We start from the raw sequence: 23,597 nt of genomic DNA on the forward strand, positions 1-23,597 counted from the left end.
CCACTGAGTTACAGGGCCTCTCACTTGAACACACAATGCAGCTGTAAATTCTCGTCATCCATTTTCTTAGCTACTTGTCATCACAAGGGTCGTGGGAGTGGTGGAGCCTATCCCATCTGTCAACGGACAGGAGTCAGGGTACACCTTGAACTGGATGTCAGCCAATCGCAGGACACAGAGACAAAGTCGCACTCACAACACACCTAGGGGCAATTTAAAGTGTATAATTAATGTTGCGGGTTTTGGGAAGTGGAAACCAGAGTGCCCGGAGAAAACCCACACAGGGAGAACATACAAACTTCACACAGGTGGGTCCGAGATTGAACCCAGATACTCAGAACTGTGAGTCCAACACTTTCCAGCTGCTCCACCATGCCGCCCTCTAAATTACATATTCATAAAAATAAACTATGCACTTTCCCAAAAATAAATTCTTTAGTATGATTATTACTACTTATCCTCATGATGGGGCGAGAGACGTGTACACTAGGCTGGTTGTCTGAGGGTAAATATGAACAAATAACCATTCACAATTACAGACAATTTAGTTTTATAACGTGAATTATTTTGAAATGTTTTACTTCTCCAACAAGGAAACAGATTTCACAAAAAGGATTATTTCATGTGGACGGACGTTGCCCTAGTGATTAGCATGTCTGCCTCAGTTTTGAGATTTGAATCATGATGGATTGTTGTAGTTTCCACGTTTTTCCTATCTTTGCATTGTTTTTTTTTCTGGTGACCTGGCTTCCCCCAAAACCATGCAGGCTAGGTTAACTGAAAACTCTGAAATGTCCAAAAGTCCCATTCAATTGACTGGCAGCCTGTGACTTGTGATTTGATGATGTCAAGCACTTTTAAAGCGACTCACCCAGCATATTCAACAATTTCAAGCACCTGTGGAAAACAGCATGTCAATGGCAAGTCAAATGTTAAAAACTGAGCACTCGTTTTTTTTTTGGACTTTCAAATACCATACTCCCACTCCAGTGAAATAATAAAAAATAAAAAATTATAAAATTATGATTTATCCCAATACAAGAGTGTAGGTGTGTTTTATTTTTCAATAGTTGCTGACCAGGTCCCAGCATTTCCTTTCAAGTATGTGATTCTACAATGTCACTGTGATCTGATGTTGTCTTCTCCGCCATGCTAGGGTCCATGAGTGATTTAAATGATTCAGCGTTGTACACCCACACAGTGTCAACGCCCTCTCCAGTGGTATGTTCAGGAACCCAGTTGGGAAAAGGGAATCTGCACGCGACCACCTTAGCAGAGCTTGACAACTCGTTTGCCAGCTTCAGCTCCAATTGGGACATCTGCAACCATAACCGTATTTGGGTGATTTGGGCATTTAAAATGAAATAAAATGAATTTTGTGCAATGGTGCTCATATTTTAGTGGTATGTTTCTTATGTTACATTTTACATTAAAAACAGTATGTACACTAAATCAGAACTTACCATTTGAGGGACACCAAAAATGACAACATTGTTGTATTGTGCAAAGCTGACCTAGAAAATAATAAATAAATTAAAAAAAATCTTGTCACCAAGTTCTTCTGACTGGAAAGAATATTCTAATTAACAATTACAGATGTTTACATCTTTAGAATGTAGACTTCCTCCACAACTTCAGATGACACACTGACCTTCCATAAATCGGAGATGTGGAAGGAGGCGGAGCGGTGGAGTCCCTCTTTCCATGCTTTGTAGCGGGAATACCACACCAGCCATGGGTTCAGCTCAAAGCCTGATGCCAGAAATCCTTGCCTTGCTGCAGCTATCACCTACACAAGAAGTCTATACAATGCATTCAAGTATTCCACATAAACTGTCCAAAAACGTAATTAATTGTTAATTTGGTACATACTTTAAGTGAAATTATAAATGACGTAATCATGTCTTAATTAGGCAAAAAAATGGAGGGCAATACTTAGAGAAACTGTGAATTTAGTATCAACTATGCCAGTTAATGGCTACGTTCACCCAGGGGCAAATCTTTGCTGCACGAGCTCAGAACATTCAGAAAGATTGTCTTCCATTCGATTCAAAATCGTTAAATCATTCATATATCTGTTTGTGTATAGAGTCACTCAAGTCATTTTGTCAGGTGAGGCTCAATCATTGGATAAAACTGTATGTCTTGTTAGTATGACATTCAAACTACACTTTTGCAATAGATTACAAGTGACAGCGTGTGCATCAGTGCATTTGCTACTGTTTAAATACACAACACAATGCAATACTTACTATTCTCCCATCTCCACTTCCAATGTCCACCAGGGTCCCGGATCTGGCTCGCAGTACAGTGAAGACGTTCTCCACCTGTGTGGTGGTTGCGGGGACAAACGGGAGGCAGATTTTCCTCAACGCGGGGGCCACAAACGGCGTAGCCACAGCGTAGAGGGCAACAAGCGAGCCTCCAACCAAACCCGTTACGACGAGACCAAGCCGGCTTCTGCTTTTACTCTCATTTGTGATCGATTGTCCCACCGACTTCGTAAAAAACTCCTCTTTAGACATCACGGGTGTTCGATCAATGCATGACAGCGAATCAAAATGCAATACATAAACCACTGTAAGAAACTGTTAAAATACACGGAATATAGTAATTCTCGTTCCAACATAGATATTAAATTATCGGAAAGTAAGTATAACTTCATTAGGATATCAGGAATAATATACAGCACGTTGACGTTTGCAGCGCTATAAAAAGTCCGACTGGATAGTCCGTCTTGCCTGCTGAAGGTTCCACCATGTACTTTTCGCATTGGAACACACTTGACAAAACATACTCTACAGATACACGTGCTCATAAATATGTACCTATGTATGTATGTATTATTTATTGGTATGAAATACATAGAGGATGAACATCGTTCAAAGAAAAAGGATGCACTGTTGAACAAATGGTACTAGTCACAAGCATAAATTACAATAATAAATACTTGAATTCACAGGAGTGGAGTTGATTCACACAAAAGACTTGAATATTATAAACATCAATATTTTGTTTTTAACTCCAGCATTAAAATATTAACATTTTGTGTCATTAAACACGGTGTTTCTTATGTCTTATTAACAACTTACTCATAAATAATTAATGTGAGGACGGTATTTCAAAATGTGAAACAAAATCCATCATTATATAATCAAACCTAAACTAGTTTGGGAAAAATGTCTATTGAAGCATCATTACAAGTTGGGGTTTTACTCTCTGCAGTATTCATTTCGTTTGACGTCGTTCTGGCATATTAGAAGTCATTTGACAATGTACGGTGAACAGCATGGTCCAACCCTGGAATGCCATGATGGGTCTGATGGTGGTGAATGTGGTGCCTGCTGGTAGTTGGACCATCATCTATCATCAAATCATCATCCTCTCTGTACCCAGCTCCCCCATCTTGAGAATAGCTGTGTTTCATCACTAAAATGTTCCTATGACCGCCCAGACTTGTGTGGTGGGAGAGCCGTGGTGACTGCTGACTCACCATCCCTGGATGGAGGTGTGGCACAAGTGCCCCACCATCAGGATCAACCATAGTCTCTCTCATGCTCAGGTTGCTCCGGCTACCTTGGACACTGCCGTGCACGCTTCCTTGTTGTGATCCACAGTGGTGGTCACGAATGCATTTGGATGAGGATCGATGCAGCTTGTGGGACTTCTCAAATTCCTCGCCCATTGCGGCATCAGTCAGGTCACCTGAGGGAACGTGTCGTAAAGTGCAGAGCTCATAGTGAGGGGGCTCAAGCCCTGGATGGAGGAGAGCAGGGTCAAAGTCATCTCTGTGGATGCAACAAACAAACAAAGAAGAGATTTCCATCAAGAACAAAACTCTGAACAAAAATGAATGCCATACTTGGTTCCAGTGTTTTATGTATCGTGTTTTTCAAAATAATATGATAGCCCATATGTCATTATAAGATCATGGAGAAATTAATTAACCTGCGGATGATGTACTTCTTACGAGGCTGTTTGACCTGGATGATGACAGAGATGATGAGCAAAATAACAACCAGGCCACACGTCACAGCAATAATAGTGATGTTTGTGTTGTCCAGAGAGTCCAAAATGCTGGGTTTCCTTTTCTCTAGTGTGACAGGAAACACGGGAGTATACCGGTAGTTCTCTTGTCTCAGTCACACACATGCAGTGAAAATACAGAGGCTGGTAATGGTTCACTACCTTGACAGTGATTCTCATCCCACGGATACACGCAGTTTTGAATGCCATTGCAAACCAGGGTGTGATTGATGCACATGTTGCTATGGCAAAAGAAAGTGTCTCCTTCACATGGAGCTGGAAACAAAAGGTCACATGCACAAAAGGTTACATTACTGTTGATGTCATCAATCTCACAATCTGTCTGTCCCTCACATGTCAAGAAGACCCACAGGAGACGTAATGCTCTCTACATGAGACTGGACGTTACTGTGAACCACGGTCATAGTTTGATGATGACGTCAAGACCACCTAATCTGCAAATTGCAGAAATGAGATCCAAAGGCCACCAAAGTGGACACCTTCCATTCTTTGGCTACACCTAGCAATTCTGTCCACAATGATGGTGAACAGAACCGGTGATTAAGTGCAGCTTTGGCCCCGTGATATTTGAAAGTTAAGCCAGATATATAATAGTGCATGGTTTATCTCGGTGTGCACAGTGGAAGAGTACATTCTCAGCGGACTGTTATGTTTCTCAAGTCCTGTTGTGACTGGTTCATTGCCCTGAGAATGAAATGACCTGGATGAATGACAATATTGACGGGCGTCTAAGTGAGCAAGCACTAAAAGTAGGAGGGATTCTACATTCAGATTTTAGTTATCACTGTCAACTTTAAATGTTTTACCTCTGCTTATGTTGTTGGTCCTCAGTCTAAAAACGTATGATGGGTCATTTTGTGATAACATGCAGTCTCTATCAGCTCTCACAATACAGAGAGTACCTTCCATCTCACCCTAATTGAGCTTGTGGACATCTCCTCCTTGACCATTATCAACAAACCACAAGATTAGGACTGCTCGACATCGCCTTATACAGAATACACATTATACAGTAGTATATGTACTGTATTTCATTTGTATTTTGAACATGGCTCACCAAATGTCAGACACATTGCAACAGAGGTGCAGTCACTCACGGTCAAGAAAGGTTGTAAAGAGGATCTTGAATTTGCTTTTCCTGCTTCCCTCATCTGCCCACAGCCGTACTACACCCAAAGAGGATGTTAGCATGACGTCGTTGGCAACTGTGGAGCAGAACTTGTTTTTCAGGTGCTCAACTGAACTGCTGCCATCATAAATGGCAACAAAATTACGCTTGCACTCATTGGAATTGTGCATCTCATACTCCAGAAAGCGCAGGTAGATCTGTGAATGGGAGAATGAGATTATGAGCTCACCCTTGATCTATTTAATATTGCGACATACAAACCCAATTCCAATGAGATTGGGAATTTGTGTTAGGCATAAATAAAACCGAATACAATGATTTACAAATTATCTTCAACCTAGAATTAATTGAATACACTACAAAGACAAGATATTTAATGTTCGAACTGATGAATTTTATTGTCTTTAACAAAAAAATCATCCATCGATCCATTTTCTGAGTCGCTTATCCTCAGAGGGTCGCGGGCGTGCTGGAACCAATCCTAAATGTCATCGGGCGGGATGCAGGGTGCACCCTGAACTGGTTGAGTCTTCAATTAATGCATGTTTTTGGGATTTGGGAGGAAACCGAGCACCCAGAGAAAACCCATGTAGGCACAGGTTAGAACATACAAACTCCACACAGGCGGGACCAGGATTTGAACCTCGGTGCTCAGAACTGTGAGGCCAATGCTCAAGAGCTGGGTGTGATTCGGAAGAACGGCCCCCCTGATCAGAACCCGAGTGGTGTTCTGTTACTGGACTTCTGTGCTCATCACTGGTTGTCCATAACAAACACTGTGTTCAGGCAAAAGGGTGTCCACATGTGGGCTTGGCACCAGGACACCCGAGGTCGCAGTTTGATGATGATGATGATTTGTGGTAGTGTCATTGGATTTACAGCCGCATGTTCTGGACACTCGAGTGAAGAAAGGGCCGGGGCTGTCAACTGATCACCACTTGGTGGTGAGTTGGCTCCAATGGCAGGGGAATATGCCAGTCCATCGTGGCAGGACCAAACATATTGTGAGGGTCTACTGGGAACGGCTGGAAGATTTCCATCAGAAGGAATTTCGACTCCTATCTCCGAATGAACTTTGCTCATATTCCAGGGGAGGCAGGGGACTTTTAGTCAGAGTGGACGATCTTTCATGCTTCCATTGCTGAGGTGGCCGAGCGGAGCTGTGGCCATAAGGTGGTCAGAACATGTCGTGGCGGCAACCCCGAACACATTGATGGACACCAACAGTGGGGGAATTAGTGCACCATCAACACCATGTATAGTGAGGATGGAGCACTGCTGATCTCAACTCGGGAGATTGTGAGTCAGTGGGGAGAATACTTAGAAGACCACCTCAATTCCACCGACACGACTTCCCATGAGGAAGCAGAGTCTGGGTTCTCTGAGGCAGGCTCTTTTATCTATGGGGTTGAGGTCACTGAGGTGGTTAAAACAACTCCTCAGTGGCAAAGCCACGAGGGTGGATGACATTCGCACAGAATTCTTAAAGGCTTTGGATATCGTGGGGCTGTGCTGGTTGACCCACCTCTGCAACATCATGTGGACATCAGGGACAGTGACTCTGAATTGGCAGACTGAGGTGGTTGTCCCCCTTTTTAAGAAGGAGGATGTTTCAACATCAGGGGGTTCACACTCCTCAGCCTCCCTGCCAATGTCTATTCAGGTTTGCTGGAGAGGAGGGTTAAGGAGGAGCAATGTGGTTTTCGTCCTGGCCGTGGAACAGTGGACCAGCTCTGAATCCTCAGCAGGATCCTCGAAGTTCCATGGGAGTTTGCCCAACCAGTCTAAATGTGTTTAGTGGACTTGAGGAAAGCGTTCGACCCTGTACCTCAGGGAGTCCTGTGGGGGGTTCTTCAGGAGTCTGAAGTACCAAAGTACCATACAGGCTGTTTGGTCCCTGCATGCTTGGTGTCAGAGTTTGGTCTCCATTGCCAGCAATAAGTCGGACTCGTTTCTGGTGAGAGTTCGACTCGCCAAGGCTGCCATTAGTCACCGATTTTGCTCATAACTTCTATTGACAGAATTTCTAGGGACAGCCGAGACGCAGAGGGTGTCTGGTTTGGTGGCCTCATCATTGCATCCCTGCTCTTTCCAGAGGATGTGGTTCTGTTGACCTACAACACTTACTGCAGCGGTTTGCAGCTGAGTGTGAAGTGGCTGGGATGAGAATAAGATCCTCCAAATATGAGACTATGGTCCTCAATCGGAAAAGGGTGGGGTCCCCTCACCGGGTTGGGATGGGATCCTGCCCCAAGTGGAGGAAGCTCGGTCATCCAGGAGGGGCTCAGTGTTGACCTGCTGCTCCTCTGCATTGAGAGGAGCCAGATTAGGTGGTTAGGGGATATTATCCAGATGCCTCCCCGAGGAGGTATTCCAGGTACGTCCTACCAGAAAGAGACCCTGGGGACAACACAGGACATGCTGGAAAGACTATCTCCCGACTGGGCTTGGAACGCTTCGATATCCTTTCGGAAGTGCTGGATGAAGTGGCTGGGGAAAGGGAAGTTTTTGTATCCCTGTTAAAGCTACTGCCCCTGCGACCTGGAAAAGCGGTAGAAGATGGATAGGTTCAGCAAGGAATTATAACAAGGGAGAATAGCTGAACCGATGGACAAGAGTAAATAAATAATGAAATATACATCCTTCCATTTTTTTCGTGTTTATTCTCACTAGGGTCACGGCCATGTATTTGGTAGAATTGTTGCACATATAGAATATATATACGGATTTCACACAATGAAAGTGACCCAGTGTGGCAACCCCATGACGGGGCATGTCAAAACTTGCAACAACAACAAGAACATAGAAGTTTTGGTTTCCTGTAACTCTTGCCATCCTCCCACAAAAATAGGAGCATCACAGTAATCATCTTAACCAAAACCAGCCAGATTATAACATATACAGACCTTAGCTTTCGGTGGGGCCCGGACAAACCACCTGCAGTCCACAGCTTCTGTCGACAGTGCTCGCTTCTCCCTGGTTATCTGAGTAGATTCCACAAAGCCTTCTGGACCAGTCAGCTCGAACTCACAAACTGCAGTGAGTAGAATTTGTTTTGTTGTTGTTTCCAAATAATGTCGAGACAATAAAATCCACTGACTTAGGTATTGGAGGCAGGTCATATTTCTCCTCATTACTAGAGTTTTGACCAATGCTGTTTAACTAATGGACACATTTAAAGAATTCTTGGGTAATGCATGCTCAAAGAAGTGCACACAGCATTTTATTGCCAATTTTTGGGGAAAAAAGTTATTCCCAATTTAGTGTAATACCCACATGGTAATGCTGGCAATTCACCCAGACCTTTGAACTCAGGATCTAAAAGCAGTAAGAAAAAAACACGGAAAATATGTTACACATTTAGAAGATGAAACTCAGTCACATGAATATTAAATCACTTCCCTATAAAGCTTTGCTAGTGAATGAGCTAATTTGAGAAGAACATCTTAATAGGTGTGTTTTTTGCAAGACTTGGTTGAAATATCAAGTTTCTATATCATGAGGTGTCTCCCCAAAACCTTGAGTTCACATGCTATGAATCCATTTAATAAGGATGTGTGGATTGCCCTTATCTTAGAACGCAATAACAGCCAATGCCCAGTTGCTCACCCTTCTCATGTGATGGCTTCGTGCATTTCTTGACTAAAAAAGTTTGGAGGAGCTCATTATGAATGTGATTAAGGACACGTTGCCTCAAGCCTTGCTGAATTATTCAATCAGTGAGATTAATATATCCACTAAGGCTGTCTGACTACCCTCCTTTATTTTGAAGAAGTATCCTTTGACAGATTCCCAAAACTCACTGTTTTTAATATTAGGACCTCCCATTTTTTATATTGCAATTCATCTCTCTCCTCTGAAACTGTACCTTGTGGCTTCCAAGAAAGCCAGTCTTCCTTCCACAAAAGACTCACTCTCGAACCTGAGAGTGTTTGCAAATACAGGCCTATCTCAAATCCTTGATATTTTTCAAAAATTGTTGAAAAACTTGTAGCGCAACATTTTTCTAATCACAATTAGCGATCTACTAGAACTTTTTCAGTAAAGATTCAGGGCACAGACCACCCTACTGAAACGGACTTTGCAAAACTGACAAATTATCTTTCATTAGCTATGGATTGTGGCACCTCATCAATACAATTATTACTCAACTTCAGTGCTGCCTTTAATACCTTCGCTCACAATATACTACTAGATCACCTCGAAGTGTGTAGCAGTATTACAGGTTCAGCACTTTCTTGTTTTCGCTCAGAGAGGAAGGACCGTGCAATGCTTGGTAATCTGACCTCTTATGTATGGTAATGTTACTTGCAGAGCCTGGAGGGGATCATTTTGTCTGGTACTTGCCCCTTTTTGTTCAGTATTTACAGGACCCTCCACAAGTATTGGGACAGCAAGGACAATTCCTTTGGTTTTGGTGTACACTGAAGACATTTGGGTTTGAGATCAAAAGATGAATATGAAGCAGAAGTTCAAAATTACATCTTTTATTTAATGGTATTTATATCTACTGTAGTTAAAAAAAAAAAACCCAGGACAGAGCATATTTTGTTTGAAGTCACCTATTTTTTGAGTTAGGGAAAAGTAATGGAATATGTGACAGATGGGTTAACCCAAGTTGCTCAGATGTTGGGTTTTAGATTGAATGGTTAAACATTATATCGTGGTTGTTCTGGAGGAATCTCGTCCCACTCTTTTTTTGGAGAATTGTTTCAACTCCCCCATATTGGACGCTTTTCAAACATGAACAACCCGTTAAAGATCATACTACATGATCTCAATTGGATTTAAATCCCGACTTTGACCTGACCACTCCAAAACCTTAATTTATGTTTTTTTTAAATCATTCATGGGTGGACTTTCTGGTGTGTTTCGGATTTTTGTCCTGCTGCATGATCCAAGAGTGCTTGAGTTTGCGGACACAAACTGATGGGCGGACGTTCTCCTTCAGGATTTTCTGGTACACAGCAGAATTCATTGTTCCATCAATCACATTTAATTGTCCTTGTCCTGAGTTAGCAAAGCAGCCCCAGACCATCAAACTGCCACAATCATGCTTTAATGTTGGCAGCATGTTCTTTTTATCAAAGCAGTGCCATTTTCATGCCAGATGTAATGGGCCATATACACCTTCCAAAAAGTTAATTATCTTCAACACTGAACTTAACAGAGGCCTGCAAGTTTTTAGATGTTGTTCGAGGTTCTTTTGTGATCTCTTTGATGAATCGTTGTTGCACTCTTGGTGTAATTTCACTCTTGGGAAGGTTTGCCACTGTTTCTAGCTCTGACAGTGGTTCGCTGGAGGGCCAAAGCCTTGGAAATATTTTTGTAACCTTTTCCAGACTGAAGGAGTTCAATCGCTTTTTCCTCATTTCTTCTTGAATTTCTTTGGATCATGGCATGATGCATTGGTTCTTGAGCTCTCATAGCCGCCTGCACGTTCTCTGACAGATTCGATTTAACTGATTTCTTGATTCAACAAGTATGGTGGTAATAAGGTTTGTGTGTACCTTGTGAAATTGAACTCACCTTTTCCAAATTTGTGGTTAGGGTTTCCTCCCACATCCCAAAAACATGCAACATTAATTGGGTGTGAATGTGAGTGTGACTGTTTGTCTCGATGTGCTCTGCAATTGGCTGGCAACCAGTGCAGGCTGCACCCCAGCTCTTGCCCGATGACACCTCAGATTGGCTCCAGCACTCCCCGTGACGCATGTGAGGTTAAGCGGCTCAAAAACTGGATGGACGGACTTGAAAATTTGTGTGTGATAGATATGCAAAAATAAAAACATCAGGAGTGAGCCAATGCTTTTTCATGGCACTGCATCTTTAGCAGTTGAACACTGAAACGCTGTGATTGCAACATCACTGACAACTTCCACAGGGCAGGGGGGGAAGTATCACAATCCACCATTTGAAGAACACTTCTAGAGAAGAAATATAAAGGTCATACCACAAGACGCAAACCACTCATCAGCTAAAACAATTGGAAGGCCAAATTGGATTTTGCAAAGTAGCAGCGAGATGAGCCCCAAAAAATTGGAACAAAGAGTTACGAACTTATGAGAGCACGAGCAACCTCTACTAAAGTGATGGAAAGGCCAAAGTTTGGAAAAAGGAAGGATCCACTTGTCATCTAAAACATGTAATCTGATCCGTGAAGCATCGTGGAGGTAATGCCATGGATTGGGTTTGCATGACTAATTCTTGAACAGCCTTACTTATCTTTATTGATGACATAAATTATGATAGTAGCAGCAAAATTAATTCTTAAGTCAATAAAACCATTTCATCTGTCAATTTACTGAAAAATACATCCAAAGTAATTACGAGAAGCTTCGTCATGCATCAAGACAATAGGCCAAAACATTGCCAAGATATCAAAGGACTTCATTAGTGGAAGGTCTTAGACTGACCAAGTCAGTAACCTGACCTTAAACTTACAGAGCATGCCTTTTACCCCCTGAAGTGGAGACTAAGGGAGAGACCCCCAGAAACAAACAAGAACTGAAAGAGACTCGAGTGAAGGCCTGGAAAAGCATTTCGTGTGAAGAATGCAGCAGTCTGATGAAATTAATGTGTTGCAGGCTTGATGCAGATATTGCAAGTAAGCCACCAAGTATTAAAAACCACTATTCACTTTAAGCTAATTTAATAATGTCTGTTCCAATACTTTAACTCACTTGAAAAGTGGGGGTCTTAAAAAAGGTGCTCTGCTTGGAGTTGTTTGAAATATCCAGATGTAAAAATACCAAGAAATAAAAGCTGGAATTCAGAATTTTTGTCATCTTTTGCTCTAAAACTCAAATGTCATCAGTTTGTAACAAAATAAAGCAATTGACTTTGCCATTTAAATTAATTGCTCGGTACTATATAAACAGTCACTTGGCAATAACATACACAACCATAAGATTAGCTTTCACTCTTATCCTGACAATAACCAACTATGTTGTACATGTCACAAAGACAAACTAACACATGTGAATGATGTAATTTAGAAGCAAGTGTCATTGGCATTAGACACTCATTGTCCTTTTTGATTCTTAACCCTGAGAAAACTCATCGGTTGATTATTGGGGCTGCTAAATATGCTCACTTTTTTAAAGACACCATTCTGAGGTTTGGCAAATTAGCCAATGTGATTTAGAAAAAAAATATTGGCATTTGATTCAACTCTCTCCTTTTCAAGTTCAATTACCAAAACAGCTTTTTTTCATCACCACAATATTTCTAAAATACAGCCCATTTTATCTGGTAGGGATGCAGAACTCAAGTCCATGCACTTGTTACGGCTCACCTCAAATATTGTAAAATGCTTGTTTCTGAACTTCCCGTGTCTGACATTAAAACCCTGACGTTAGTACAAAATGTTGCAAGAATTTTGAAGAGAATGAGAAAAATTGATTACATGACTCACACACTGACCAATTTGCATTGGCTCCCAGTCCAATTTAGGTGCAATTTTTAATGTTTTGTTACTTACTCTTAAAATATTACGTGTCTTTAAACCCTTTGATCTCGCTGGCTTAGTGATACCATATGTTCCTTCCGAAACCCTGCATTCACGACACACGGATATTTTCGTGCCTCTGAGAGCCAGAAAGATGTCCTGAGGCTTTTGACCATTTCTATTCAGGCTCCAGTACTCTAGAATGCCCTACTCACTAATATTGGAGTTGGTACCTCGGTCGAAATGTTTAAATTCTTAAATGAGTTATTTTCACATTTTGACATTAATTTTATGTACATTTATGTCTGTTTTATTGATGCTTTGTGGTCCGTTCTCAAGGTTTCTATAGATCAGGAAATGTTGTCAATCTTTGTCAACTGTGTTCCTGTGAACCCCTTTGAGACTCTTGTAATTGAGGGCTATACAAATAAAATTGACTAGAAAAATGATCACTTGCTGTTTATCAACCAAAAGGCCTGCAGAACCTTTGATTTCAACTTACCACATCACCCCTACTGTCATAAAAACTGACCTCACACTACCTCTAAATCTCCAGAGTCTTGTTTTACCACAGTTTTAGGAATGGGTCCACTTTCCGCAGAACAACAACGTTAAGGTGAATATTGCGTGAACAGGTTGACTAGGTTTTGCACTCCATCGCAATGTCACTGAGTGGAACCCAAAATCCTCTCACTTCCTCTTTGTGCACTGGCTTTTGGCACTTTCACTTAAAAAAAAAAAAAGGGGGGGACTCTTATGTTACGTACCTACTGGAAGCATTTTGGGCGTCTCATGTGGCATGATTACATAGAAAGTCAATACATTTCCCACGGCGCCAATGAAGTGGCGGGGATAACGCAGGCACATGCAAATTTGCCTCCTTTGCCCGAATGCTCAAAGCTGGGATGAGCCGAACTTGTTCGGGAAGCAATGTTGCCAGCGCCTCGAAGAGGGGAAAACTCTTGTCAAGTTTACAGCACACGCACTTTCAATTTTGTCCAAATTTGTCACGCGAGTAAACTCAAGCGAAGGTCGCAAGGCGAAGCGATCTTTCGCATCCGGTGGGCACGCATTATGTAGCATTATCCAGCATTATGCAGGGTACGTAGCATTCCTTACTGTCCATACATGCCACACAATAAATATACGCTTTTGCAAGGCCCTTGACAGTCTTGGGTCTGTCTTTTCTTATGTGGAATTAGCTTCTTTTTATGGCAACATCCCAATCTTAATTTGTCCATATAGTCCTAAAAGAACCAGCGATCATGTGATCAATCACCAGTTGACTATCTTGTGGCACATCTCCACTACTTGTCCTGCTGCAAATTGTGTAATCCGTTTTAAAGCCACAGTCAATGAATTGCATACCTACATTATCCAATTATTGTAATAAATGTTTTAAAATGGGGTGCCACCATTATTCATTTTTTTCCTACTAGCAATTCAATGCATGCAATGTAGTTGCGAGACACACATGACAACAGCTCATCATCTGAGACATACTTAAACGGACTTAAAATGTAGAATCATAAACACAGCGAGGTATATGCAGACCGTATAACATAACAAAACTATCATAACCTCAGGATGCCCTCATTTAAAGTTTCCTGAAATCCTGACAACACATGCCCATGTATTGTTTCCTAAACCCTTGTGTAGATGAATCTACTTGCTAGGTGGATTATAAATCGTGATTTAACATCTTAGTTCTTATTAATCCTCTTGTGTTTCTTACCCATTTCTGTTACATGCTTGGACAGATTATTGTATTCACATTCATTCTAATCTATGGAAGTGTGTGTGTGTGTGTGTGTGTGTGTGTGTGTGTGTGTGTGTGTGTGTGTGTGTGTGTGTGTGTGTGTGTGTGTGTGTGTGGAGGGGGGTCAGAACAACATTGCCTTCCCAGTGGTTTGCATCCAATATAAAGATTACACACGCAGTCTATGTATCTAAAGCTTGGCCTTCTGTTTTTCAAACTGAAAGTATTTCAAATATACAAGGTTTTTCAAATGATACAATACTGAAGGTGAACCACCAAAAGAGTCTACCTTGCAGTGCCATTTCTCTTTAAATGGACTCTTAAAGGTCAAGTGCTGTCAAATGGATTATTTTTTATATATTATTAATGAAAAACCCACAGCCAATATGGTTCCATGTGTTTTTTCACCACAAAACATGATTTTTACGTATACAGACTTTTGTAACTCCCGCCATGAAAATACTCTCAGGGATTTGTTTTCGAGAAGAAGCAGGAAGTGACGTAAAGGACAAAGGCGCCCCCTCGTGGACTCGTTTGTTTCCATTAGTTTTACCTCCGGGAAGGTAGCTCGTTGTTCCTTCGTGTTAGCCAAAATGCCGGCTCATTGCATTGCTGGACATTGCTTGAACACTCGGGAGAATGGAATTACCCTTCATAAGTTTGAAAGAGACCCTGTTTGTTGTGGAAAAATGGATTGCACGGGTGCAGAGGATGAGAGCTTCGTGGGTTCCAAATAACAGGTAGGTGTGTATACAGCTCCAAAAAAAAAATAATAGTTTGGGGCGGACCACTAATCAGTCTCTCTCATTACGTAGCAAAAGATCTGCACATGAAATGTGTTGATGTGCGCATACAGCTACTAAAAAAAATAATAGTTTGGGGCGGACCACGTAATCGGTCTCTCTCATAACGTAATAAAACATCTGCTTATGAAATGTGTCGATGTGTGCGTCGCCCAGCTAACAATGTCTTGATGATGTTTATCGTGTACTGCGGCGACTTTGAACATACCCCTAAAAGCAACATAGCTTGGGTCCACCTCCTCCTTATATGCCATCATGGGCTCCGAAATTCAGCCACACCGGCTGAGGCACCGCGTTCAGCGGTCACAGCTTCTGCAAAAGATGTGCCTCGGGCTTTGCGACGGGGCGGCTCTGAAGAACCCAGCTGAGAATGCGTTACTCAGTCGCGTGCGCGAATAAAGTGCCCCGGCTCAACTCCGAGCACGCCCCTAAAGCAGCACCGCTCAGCTTTGTCATAGCCACACCGGCCGGCTGCTCATTGCAGCCACGGGAGTGGATCGGACGGGATGCAGTTTGGCCGTGATCGGATAACATCTGAATATGGCTCGAAACAATCGTGTAATATTGCCCTGAGGGCTCGAAACAATAGTGTAATATTGCCCCGGTAACTTCACTCGGTTGTGTGGTGTTGTCCTTTTCGAAAAGAGCTTCGGTGTCAGAAGGGCCTTTGGAAAAATGCGAATATCTCAGATTTTTCGGCTTCCATAGTAGCAGGCACTGCGCGGCGGAAGTGACGATGACGTCAAGCACAGAGGACGTGACTAATATGGCGACCACTTGGATGTCGAGGGACACTCAATTGCGCAACTTTGTGCATGGATGACGCGCTCTCCACTCACTTTTTTTTTCATATAGACATTGAAGTGAATACTGTTATATGTATTTTTCATTACAATATCTATTTTAGAATGTTTATTGGGATGTCATTCCCACTTTAATGATGGTTGTACAGCACCTTTCCATTATAATTAACAATATACTGCACCAGACTATGTGATAAATGTTGTCCACTCGATATCCATTGCAGCTTGGTCAATCCTAGAAAAAGAACCTCCACCCCAGCCCCCGTGGTCCCTTCTCAAGGTTTCTTTTTTTACCTAAATGGGTTTTTTAGTTTTTCCTCTCACGATTTGTGAGGGTGGAGTTATATTGGGAGATGTCATTTTTCATTTCCAACTCAGGGATTTTTGTGATTAAGAGCTGTACAAATAAAGTTGACTTGACTTGTTCATCAGAGCCAGAGAACATTTTTGAGTCTGTCACTGGACATGTCACTATGGATTTCGGAGAAGTAGCAAAAAAGACTCAAACATTTATGGAAAATTCTTCAAAAGAAAGAAGTAAGCTCAAGTATATGTTCACTCCCATCCAAAATGCTTTGAAACAGTTTTAAGTCAAAATATGTATGTATGTTGAGCAAAGAAATCAACAGATCAGTTTTTATTCCTAGATATGTATGTCTTAACTGGAGAAGACAGCATTACTTGTAATTAAAGACTTACTTTAGTTCCAACTCCTTTGCGTGCATAAACCATATTCGCTGTGACTAAGAAAATGTGTCCATTAATTTCCTTTCCCTTTATTCTGATACAAGTTGACCTTGGTTTGATATGCGCAAAGAATCAGATTTCCATACAGTGGTTGTAGGCAGTTTTACTATTATTATTATCGTTGTATAAAAAAGTATTCCAAAAGTATTTTAATTTTCACTTTCTGCTTATTTTCTACATAATTCTATGAAACCGATTGAACGTGACTTCAAAGTGTAGATACCAGTAGATATGCCCCTAAATACTGCATACTGCAACTCAATACACGCATTCATCTATTTTCTGTGCCATTTGTCCTTACTCGTGATACAGGTACCATATTTTCCGCACTATAAGGCGCACTGCATTTTAAGGCGCACCTTCAAGCAATGGCCTGTTTTTTAATTTTTTTCCTATATAAGGCGCACCGCATAATAAGGTAGATAGAATAGACGCTAGAGTCGAGGCGGGAGTAGCCATCTCGTTTTGTTCCCTCAGAAACCCTGTTTAGTCTTCTTTACATGGCGCAGATCATCTTGTTGCTTCCTCCACTTCCGCACCATTGATTCGTTAATGTTAAATTCTCTCGCTGCTGGTCTATTCCCGTGCTGTACTGCGTGACTGATTGCCTTGAGTTTAAACTCTGCATCGTAAGCGTGTCTCTTAATAGGAGTCACTTTGGGCCTTTACACAAAGACACAAATGGAAATGAAAGAGCTCGCTTTACGCAGTCATCTATCCCAGCATTCACCGTGTACTATTTCTTCTACACGGGAAAATGGAGTCGACGGCTGCTTAACCTAATTGCGAGACCTGTTGTGGCTCAATATTGATCCATATATTAAAGCGCACCAGATTATAAGACGCACTTTTGGCTTTTGAGAAAATTAAAGGCTCTTAGGTGCACCTTATTTTGCGTGAAATATGGTAATTGAGTACATACTACCTGGCGATAGGTAGGGTACACCCGAGACTGGTTCACAGGGAACCAAAGACAAGCCAATGAAATTAAATATTTCAAGGCCAATTCAGTGGGCTGATATCAACAAATAGCACATGAATTTGGCAACTATAGACAAAACTAGGCGGTACGGTGGAGAAACCGGTTAGAGCATTGGCCTTACTGTTCTGAGGACCGTGATTCATATCCCGGCCCTGCCTGTGTGTAGTTTGCATGTTCTCCCAGTGCCTGCGCGGGGTTTCTCCAGGCACTCCGGTTTCCTCCCACAACCCCAAAACATGCATTAATTAGTGCCACTAAATAGTCCCGAGGTGTGGTTGTGAGTGTAACTGTTGTCTGTCTCCATGTACCCTGTGATTGGCTGGCAACCAGTTCAGGGTTTACCCTGCTTCCTGCCCGATGACAGCTGACTCCCACGACTCTTGTGAGGATAAGCAGCTCAGAAAATGGAGGGATAGAACTAAACATAGCTCATTGATAATCAAAGTTAAACTTTAAATATCATCATACACCAGAATAGTCACATGGATTTACACATTCTCTCTAGGATTTGCTGCAGGGAAAAAAACAATATTTACAGTAATCATAAATGCACATCATGCGATTTGGATAGTAGTAAATTAGAAACAGCATGTGTTGCCTTCATTGTAAGTTTTTTTTTTTTTAAAGGCTTTTAACTATTTTGTCCCAGATAGAATGGCTTTTTGTTTTTTGTTTTTTTCTCCAATATAGCCACATTGGAGAAAAAAACAAAAAACATTTTGGGTTGGCGACCCCTGTTCTCAACATATCTCAACTTCAAAGTTGCGTGGACAGTTAAATATAAAATATAAGATTATCATTTCATCTAAGGTTATATATAAATACAAAAGAGGTTCTAAAACCTGTTTTTTTGCCATTTGGGGACAAATTCATTATCTCCTTTCTCCAATGAGTAGTACAAGACTGATAAGCATTTGGCGTGCAAGATGTGTTACATTTCTCCAAACAGATGGGATACCAAATCTCCTTATCTGTCAATAAGGACAAGTATCTTCTTAAAGGGGAAGTTTCTCCTTAAGTCTATTGCAGCTTGAGGTTTTTAAGTGCATGGTTCACTGATTGCAATGCAAAATCTTCAAACAAGGTAGGGTTACTTTCAACAGAAACACAAAAAAGTCGGACAAACAGAAGGAAGCAGATTAATGCTTGATTGTCGTCATTGTTGGTGGCCTATAAAATCTGCTATTAATAAAGCTTCAGCCTCTGTCCGGTTTAAGCTGCTGCTTCGGCTCAGTGGTGACAAGCTGTATTCCCCTGAAGACAAGCTTTCATTAACTACTGTGGTTCTGTGTGTGTGTGTGTGTGTGTGTGTGGTGTGTGTGTGTGTGTGTGTGTGTGTGTGTGTGTGTGTGTGTGTGTGTGTGTGTGTGCTAGTTGGTGCATGTGTGAGCGTGGATGTGTGTGCATTCGTGTGTCCCACATCATTATCATTTCCTGCAACATGCGATGTTTAAAGGGGATTCTTAATGATTGCAGGAAACTGAAAAAAAAACCCTCACTCACATCCTTTTACATTTTTGCCATTATTTGAAAGTACTGAGAATTACTGAAATGCCATTAAAAAAAAAATCACAGGCCAAAAATGCACTAACTAAATCATAGGTGGCAAAAACTGCAAGGAGGGAGTGGCATTGAGGGGTATGTGCTCACCCACTTTTTACCCCTGCGATGTGCCAATTTTCAGGATTGGAACATTTCAGTCAGTACCCTCATCAACGATCGGTTTTCAATGGTAAAAAAGTGAAATCTAATGTACTGACACACCCTCTCCTTTTTTAATATAACAAATATGGCAGGGATCATTTTATCACATCAATTATGACTATATTTTTAGGGAGTATTTTTACATAAATGTCATTGTAAACAACATTTTTAACAACCGTACGTTGCTGTCAATGACAATTTCAGGTCTGGAATATGTAGACTTCCTCCATTGACATGCTCTGCAAAGTGTGCCTACTTTTAGTTTTGCTTTCCTTTCATTAAGTGAAATGCAATGTCTGTTAGGGTAAGACACCTCTTAATTAAGTCCTTTTAAGTTCCAAAGAAAGGTATGTTTTCGATTCGAAGGTTCCACTTAAAAGCTTATTTATAAAATGGAGGGGGGGGATTGCAAAAATTAATGTCTCCTGTACATTTTTACACATTACATGATACTGTAAAAATGAAATGATTCATTTGTTGAGTCACCTGGAACAACCGCAGAGCTACACTACGATGCTTTTTGTGGATTATTGCTCAGCCTTTAACACAATCATTCCGTACATTCTGATGATTAAAGTGGACACTGTGGGACCTCCCTCCTCTCACATACACCTGGATTAAGAACTTCTTGACCAACAGATCGACTTCCACCTTTTGTCCACCTGTACCGTCTCTACACCTTCGACTGCAGCCCAATCCACAAAAATAACATCATCGTCATATTCACTGATGACACAACCGTGATCAGTCTGATCTCAAAGGGAGAAGAAGCACCCTATAGAGAGGAGTTCCAGAAGCTCACAAACTGGTGCATGGACAACAATCTGGCTCTGAACACTATAAAAAGAGAGTCTGCACATTCAGGTTCCTGGGAGTCCTGATTTCTGAGGACCTTTCCTGGACAGACAGCATCTCAGCAGTCATCAAGAAGGTTCACCAGTGTCTCCACTTCCTGAGAATTCCCAGGAAAAAGAACCTGGACACAAAGTTGCTGCGCTTATCCATCAAGAGCCTACATACAGTGTCTCCATCTGGTACAGGAGCTTCACAGAGACAGACAGAGCAAGACTTCAGAGGACAAAGTAGCACAAAAGATCATTGGCTGCTCTCTCCCCTCCATGGCAGACATCTATGCCTCTCGGTGCCTCAGCAAAGCTCGGAACATTATTAAGGACACTACACATCCCAGTTATAAACTGTTTGAGCTGCTGCTATCTGGAAGGTGGTACAGATGCAAAGAAGTAAGGACCAAAGGACGAAGGAACATTTTTTTTTCCCCGAGAACCGTCAACACCCAAAACCCTCATCTTTCCTCTAGCCGTGCTATTGATGCAAAGGCATGCTGATTTCAATATCTTGAGCATTACTTTTTATGCTTTCCATTTTACACATGTATTTTGTTCATTTGTATTTATTTTTATGCTGTATTTATTTTACTTTTATGTATGTACTGACGCAGTAGAGAATTTCATTGTATAGTTTCGTATGATGACAATAAATGTCATTCATTCATTCATTTATAACGTCAATGATTGAGTGAATTCAAAATGTGGTGGGAAACTAAAAGCTTTCTCCTTGATTGGATGTACAGTATGTATGGAGAAATCTGAAGCTGTTCTCATGTGTAACTACTGTTTATACACAGTACCTAACCTCCAACTGAAATTCTTTCCAAATGATTAAATTGAGCGGCATGGTGGAGCAACTGTTTAAACTGTTAGCCTCACAGTTCTGAAGACCGGGGTTCACATCCCAGCTCTGGCTGTCTGAGTTTGCATCATCTCCCCATGACCATGTGGGTTTTCTCAGGGCACTCCAGTTTTCTCCAACATCCCAAAACATGTATTCATTGGAGACTCTAAATTGCCCTGAGCTGTGATTGTGAGCGTGACTGTTGTCTGTCTCCATGTGCCCTGTGATTGGCTCGCAACCAGTTCAGGGTTGACGGCTGGGATAGGCTCCAACACTCCTGTGACCCTCGTGAGGATAAGCATCTCAGAAAATGGATGGATGGATGGACGATTAAATTGAATCTGTTACCTTGTGTGAAGTTGTACCGGGCAGAGAAACCAATGGCCTCAAGCTCTCCATCAGCCACAAACTTGATGTACAAGTACCTCCCACTGGAGCGAACATACATGGGACTTTCCTGACCGCAGTAGCGTCCGATGATGGGTGAGAAACCAAACGGTCCATCACGCACCTCGATATGGTCAAACTTACACTCCCACGATGGTTCGATGGAATACTTTTCATCAAAAAACAAGTCAATGCACTGGCGGGGAGAAGCTGGAGGAGAACGAGAAATTTACCAACAACTCATTAAAGAATGTATTGATAAAGCCTCACCTTCTATAATGTACACACATTCCCTCTCGGGTGGGTATTTCTCTGGGTAGTTGGGTGAGGTAAAATAACCTCCCTCGGGCTCCTTTACCCAGGCCCCACACTGCCCAGATGGTGTCACACCTGAGTTGTTGGTCACTGGTAACATCACAATGGTGCACAGTGTTAACGCTACCAACAATTTCAGTTTACTGTATAGAGAAGTCCCATTTCATCATTGCCATTACATGTTGTATTTAGCAACATTCAAGTACACTTAAACTACATAAACTCATACTGCATCCACATATGACAGTAATGTACATGCAATTTCCAAGTTTGTCAATTGTACTTTGTTCATTATCGAACTGACTGATTAATGGTGAAAATATTATGATTAATTATATCGTTTTGGGATTTAAAAAAACACCTTTGGCTGAATAATCAGTTTCTGCAACCTGACATTTTGTGAAATTTTTCATGATTTTATTTAACTACTGAAACTACAAAACAACATTTCCAAAAGTGATGTAGCAAATGAAAATATGGAAATTATCTTTGAGCAATACTTTGATTGTGATGAAAAGTAGCTCCAGAAAAGACATACCTTGCGTTTTAGTTTTGGTAGCTGTTGCACCTGACAACTCAGGTGCAATCAGATTTGTTGCAAATGCTGAGGGAAAATAGAGGCTTTACTGAAACGATAACTGTACTGTATTTTTAAGAGGTGAGAAATTAATTATTTTTGCTGAATTAAAAAAAAACTGTATAAGAGATGGAACAGAAAATAGGACACAGTAAGTATACAACAACATTGTAAAAAGAATATACATAATTTAAGTCAGTGCATTGGAACATGTAAAAGATACTCACCAACGTACAGCAGAAGTTGGAACATTTTCTTTCCCCTGGACTTTGAACTTTCGTTGAGTATATCCAACAAATGTCATATCATGTTATAAAACATACTCCCCTGAAGTCGCTGTAAATTGTTATTCAAATGGGCAAAATCCAACTACAATATAGCTTACCATTTCCATCAGTGGTCCCAGAGCTCAAGGATTAAACCCTCGGCAATTACTGACCTTCCTATGTTTTTGCTCCACCGTTATATTATAAATCCTCTTAGAGGGAAGTGCCATTGACGGAACTGGGAATCTATCTATCTATCTATCTATCTATCTATCTATCTATCTATCTATCTATCTATCTATCTATCTATCTATCTATCTATCTATCTATCTATCTATCTATCTATCTATCTATCTATCTATCTATCTATCTATCTATCTATCTATCTATCTATCTATCTATCTATCTATCTATCTAATCTATCTATCTATCTATCTATCTATCTATCTATCTATCTATCAATTGACTAACCTCTACTGCCACATGCAAAAGAACTTTTTATTTTACCCCCCCCCCCATGCTAACCATGACATCTGAACCAGTTCAAGATCATTGGGAAAAAAAAAAATGTTGAGAACAACCCAATTTTGAAATTGTCATCCAGTAATGTCAAGCGCAGATAGTCAGAATGTCCTGAAGGTGGCGCCAAAGGATGTGCGCAACATGTGAGTGAATGACTTAGAAATGTGTTCAAGTTTCACTTGTTTCAGGATAATTCATGGTAATTTTGAAAGCAAGTACTAAATTTCCATGTAGAAATCTTGGAAGTTTTTTTTTCATAAAAATCGAATATGTCAAAGTTATGACCTTAGTTACAAGACGACACCACGTTGTGATTTATGTACATGTTCAGATTAGGTCTCCCTAACCCTGAGGGTATGTGCGAGAGTTGTGGGTGGTCACGCGCGCTGGGCTCGAGGCCAAGGGAGTTTTTTG

At 41.2% G+C, this 23,597-nt stretch overlaps 2 protein-coding genes across 2 annotated transcripts; both read right to left on the bottom strand.

The window, feature by feature from the left end:
* Positions 1-1,036: 1,036 nt before the first annotated feature.
* Positions 1,037-2,749, bottom strand: atpsckmt (fATP synthase c subunit lysine N-methyltransferase). The gene is made up of 4 exons (XM_061839295.1): positions 2,253-2,749; positions 1,652-1,789; positions 1,464-1,514; positions 1,037-1,319 (listed from the first exon to the last, which is right to left on the bottom strand). The coding sequence occupies exons 1-4, from the start codon at positions 2,523-2,525 to the stop codon at positions 1,098-1,100; spliced, it is 684 nt and encodes a 227-aa protein (XP_061695279.1). The 5' UTR covers positions 2,526-2,749; the 3' UTR covers positions 1,037-1,097.
* Positions 2,750-3,083: 334 nt separating this feature from the next.
* On the bottom strand, positions 3,084-21,918 carry LOC133511050 (neuropilin and tolloid-like protein 1). The gene is made up of 8 exons (XM_061839638.1): positions 21,774-21,918; positions 21,465-21,713; positions 8,453-8,494; positions 8,083-8,210; positions 5,145-5,373; positions 4,189-4,302; positions 3,949-4,093; positions 3,084-3,788 (listed from the first exon to the last, which is right to left on the bottom strand). The coding sequence occupies exons 1-8, from the start codon at positions 21,916-21,918 to the stop codon at positions 3,257-3,259; spliced, it is 1,584 nt and encodes a 527-aa protein (XP_061695622.1). The 3' UTR covers positions 3,084-3,256.
* Positions 21,919-23,597: the final 1,679 nt, after the last annotated feature.

This window comes from Syngnathoides biaculeatus, chromosome 13, assembly GCF_019802595.1.
Source record: "Syngnathoides biaculeatus isolate LvHL_M chromosome 13, ASM1980259v1, whole genome shotgun sequence".
Lineage (NCBI taxonomy): Eukaryota > Metazoa > Chordata > Actinopteri > Syngnathiformes > Syngnathidae > Syngnathoides > Syngnathoides biaculeatus.

Excerpts from the sequence above, each read along its gene's own strand:
- LOC133511050 (XM_061839638.1), bottom strand. The coding sequence starts at position 21,918 with ATGTTACCAGTGACCAACAACTCAGGTGTGACACCATCTGGGCAGTGT. Across the intron at positions 21,714-21,773 it reads ATGTGTGTACATTATAGAAG|CTTCTCCCCGCCAGTGCATT; the intron begins GTGAGGCTTTAT and ends GTTCTCCTCCAG. Across the intron at positions 3,789-3,948 it reads AAGAAGTACATCATCCGCAG|AGATGACTTTGACCCTGCTC; the intron begins GTTAATTAATTT and ends TTGCATCCACAG.
- atpsckmt (XM_061839295.1), bottom strand. The coding sequence starts at position 2,525 with ATGTCTAAAGAGGAGTTTTTTACGAAGTCGGTGGGACAATCGATCACA. Across the intron at positions 1,790-2,252 it reads GAAGTGGAGATGGGAGAATA|GTGATAGCTGCAGCAAGGCA; the intron begins GTAAGTATTGCA and ends CTTCTTGTGTAG. Across the intron at positions 1,515-1,651 it reads ACATCTCCGATTTATGGAAG|GTCAGCTTTGCACAATACAA; the intron begins GTCAGTGTGTCA and ends ATTATTTTCTAG.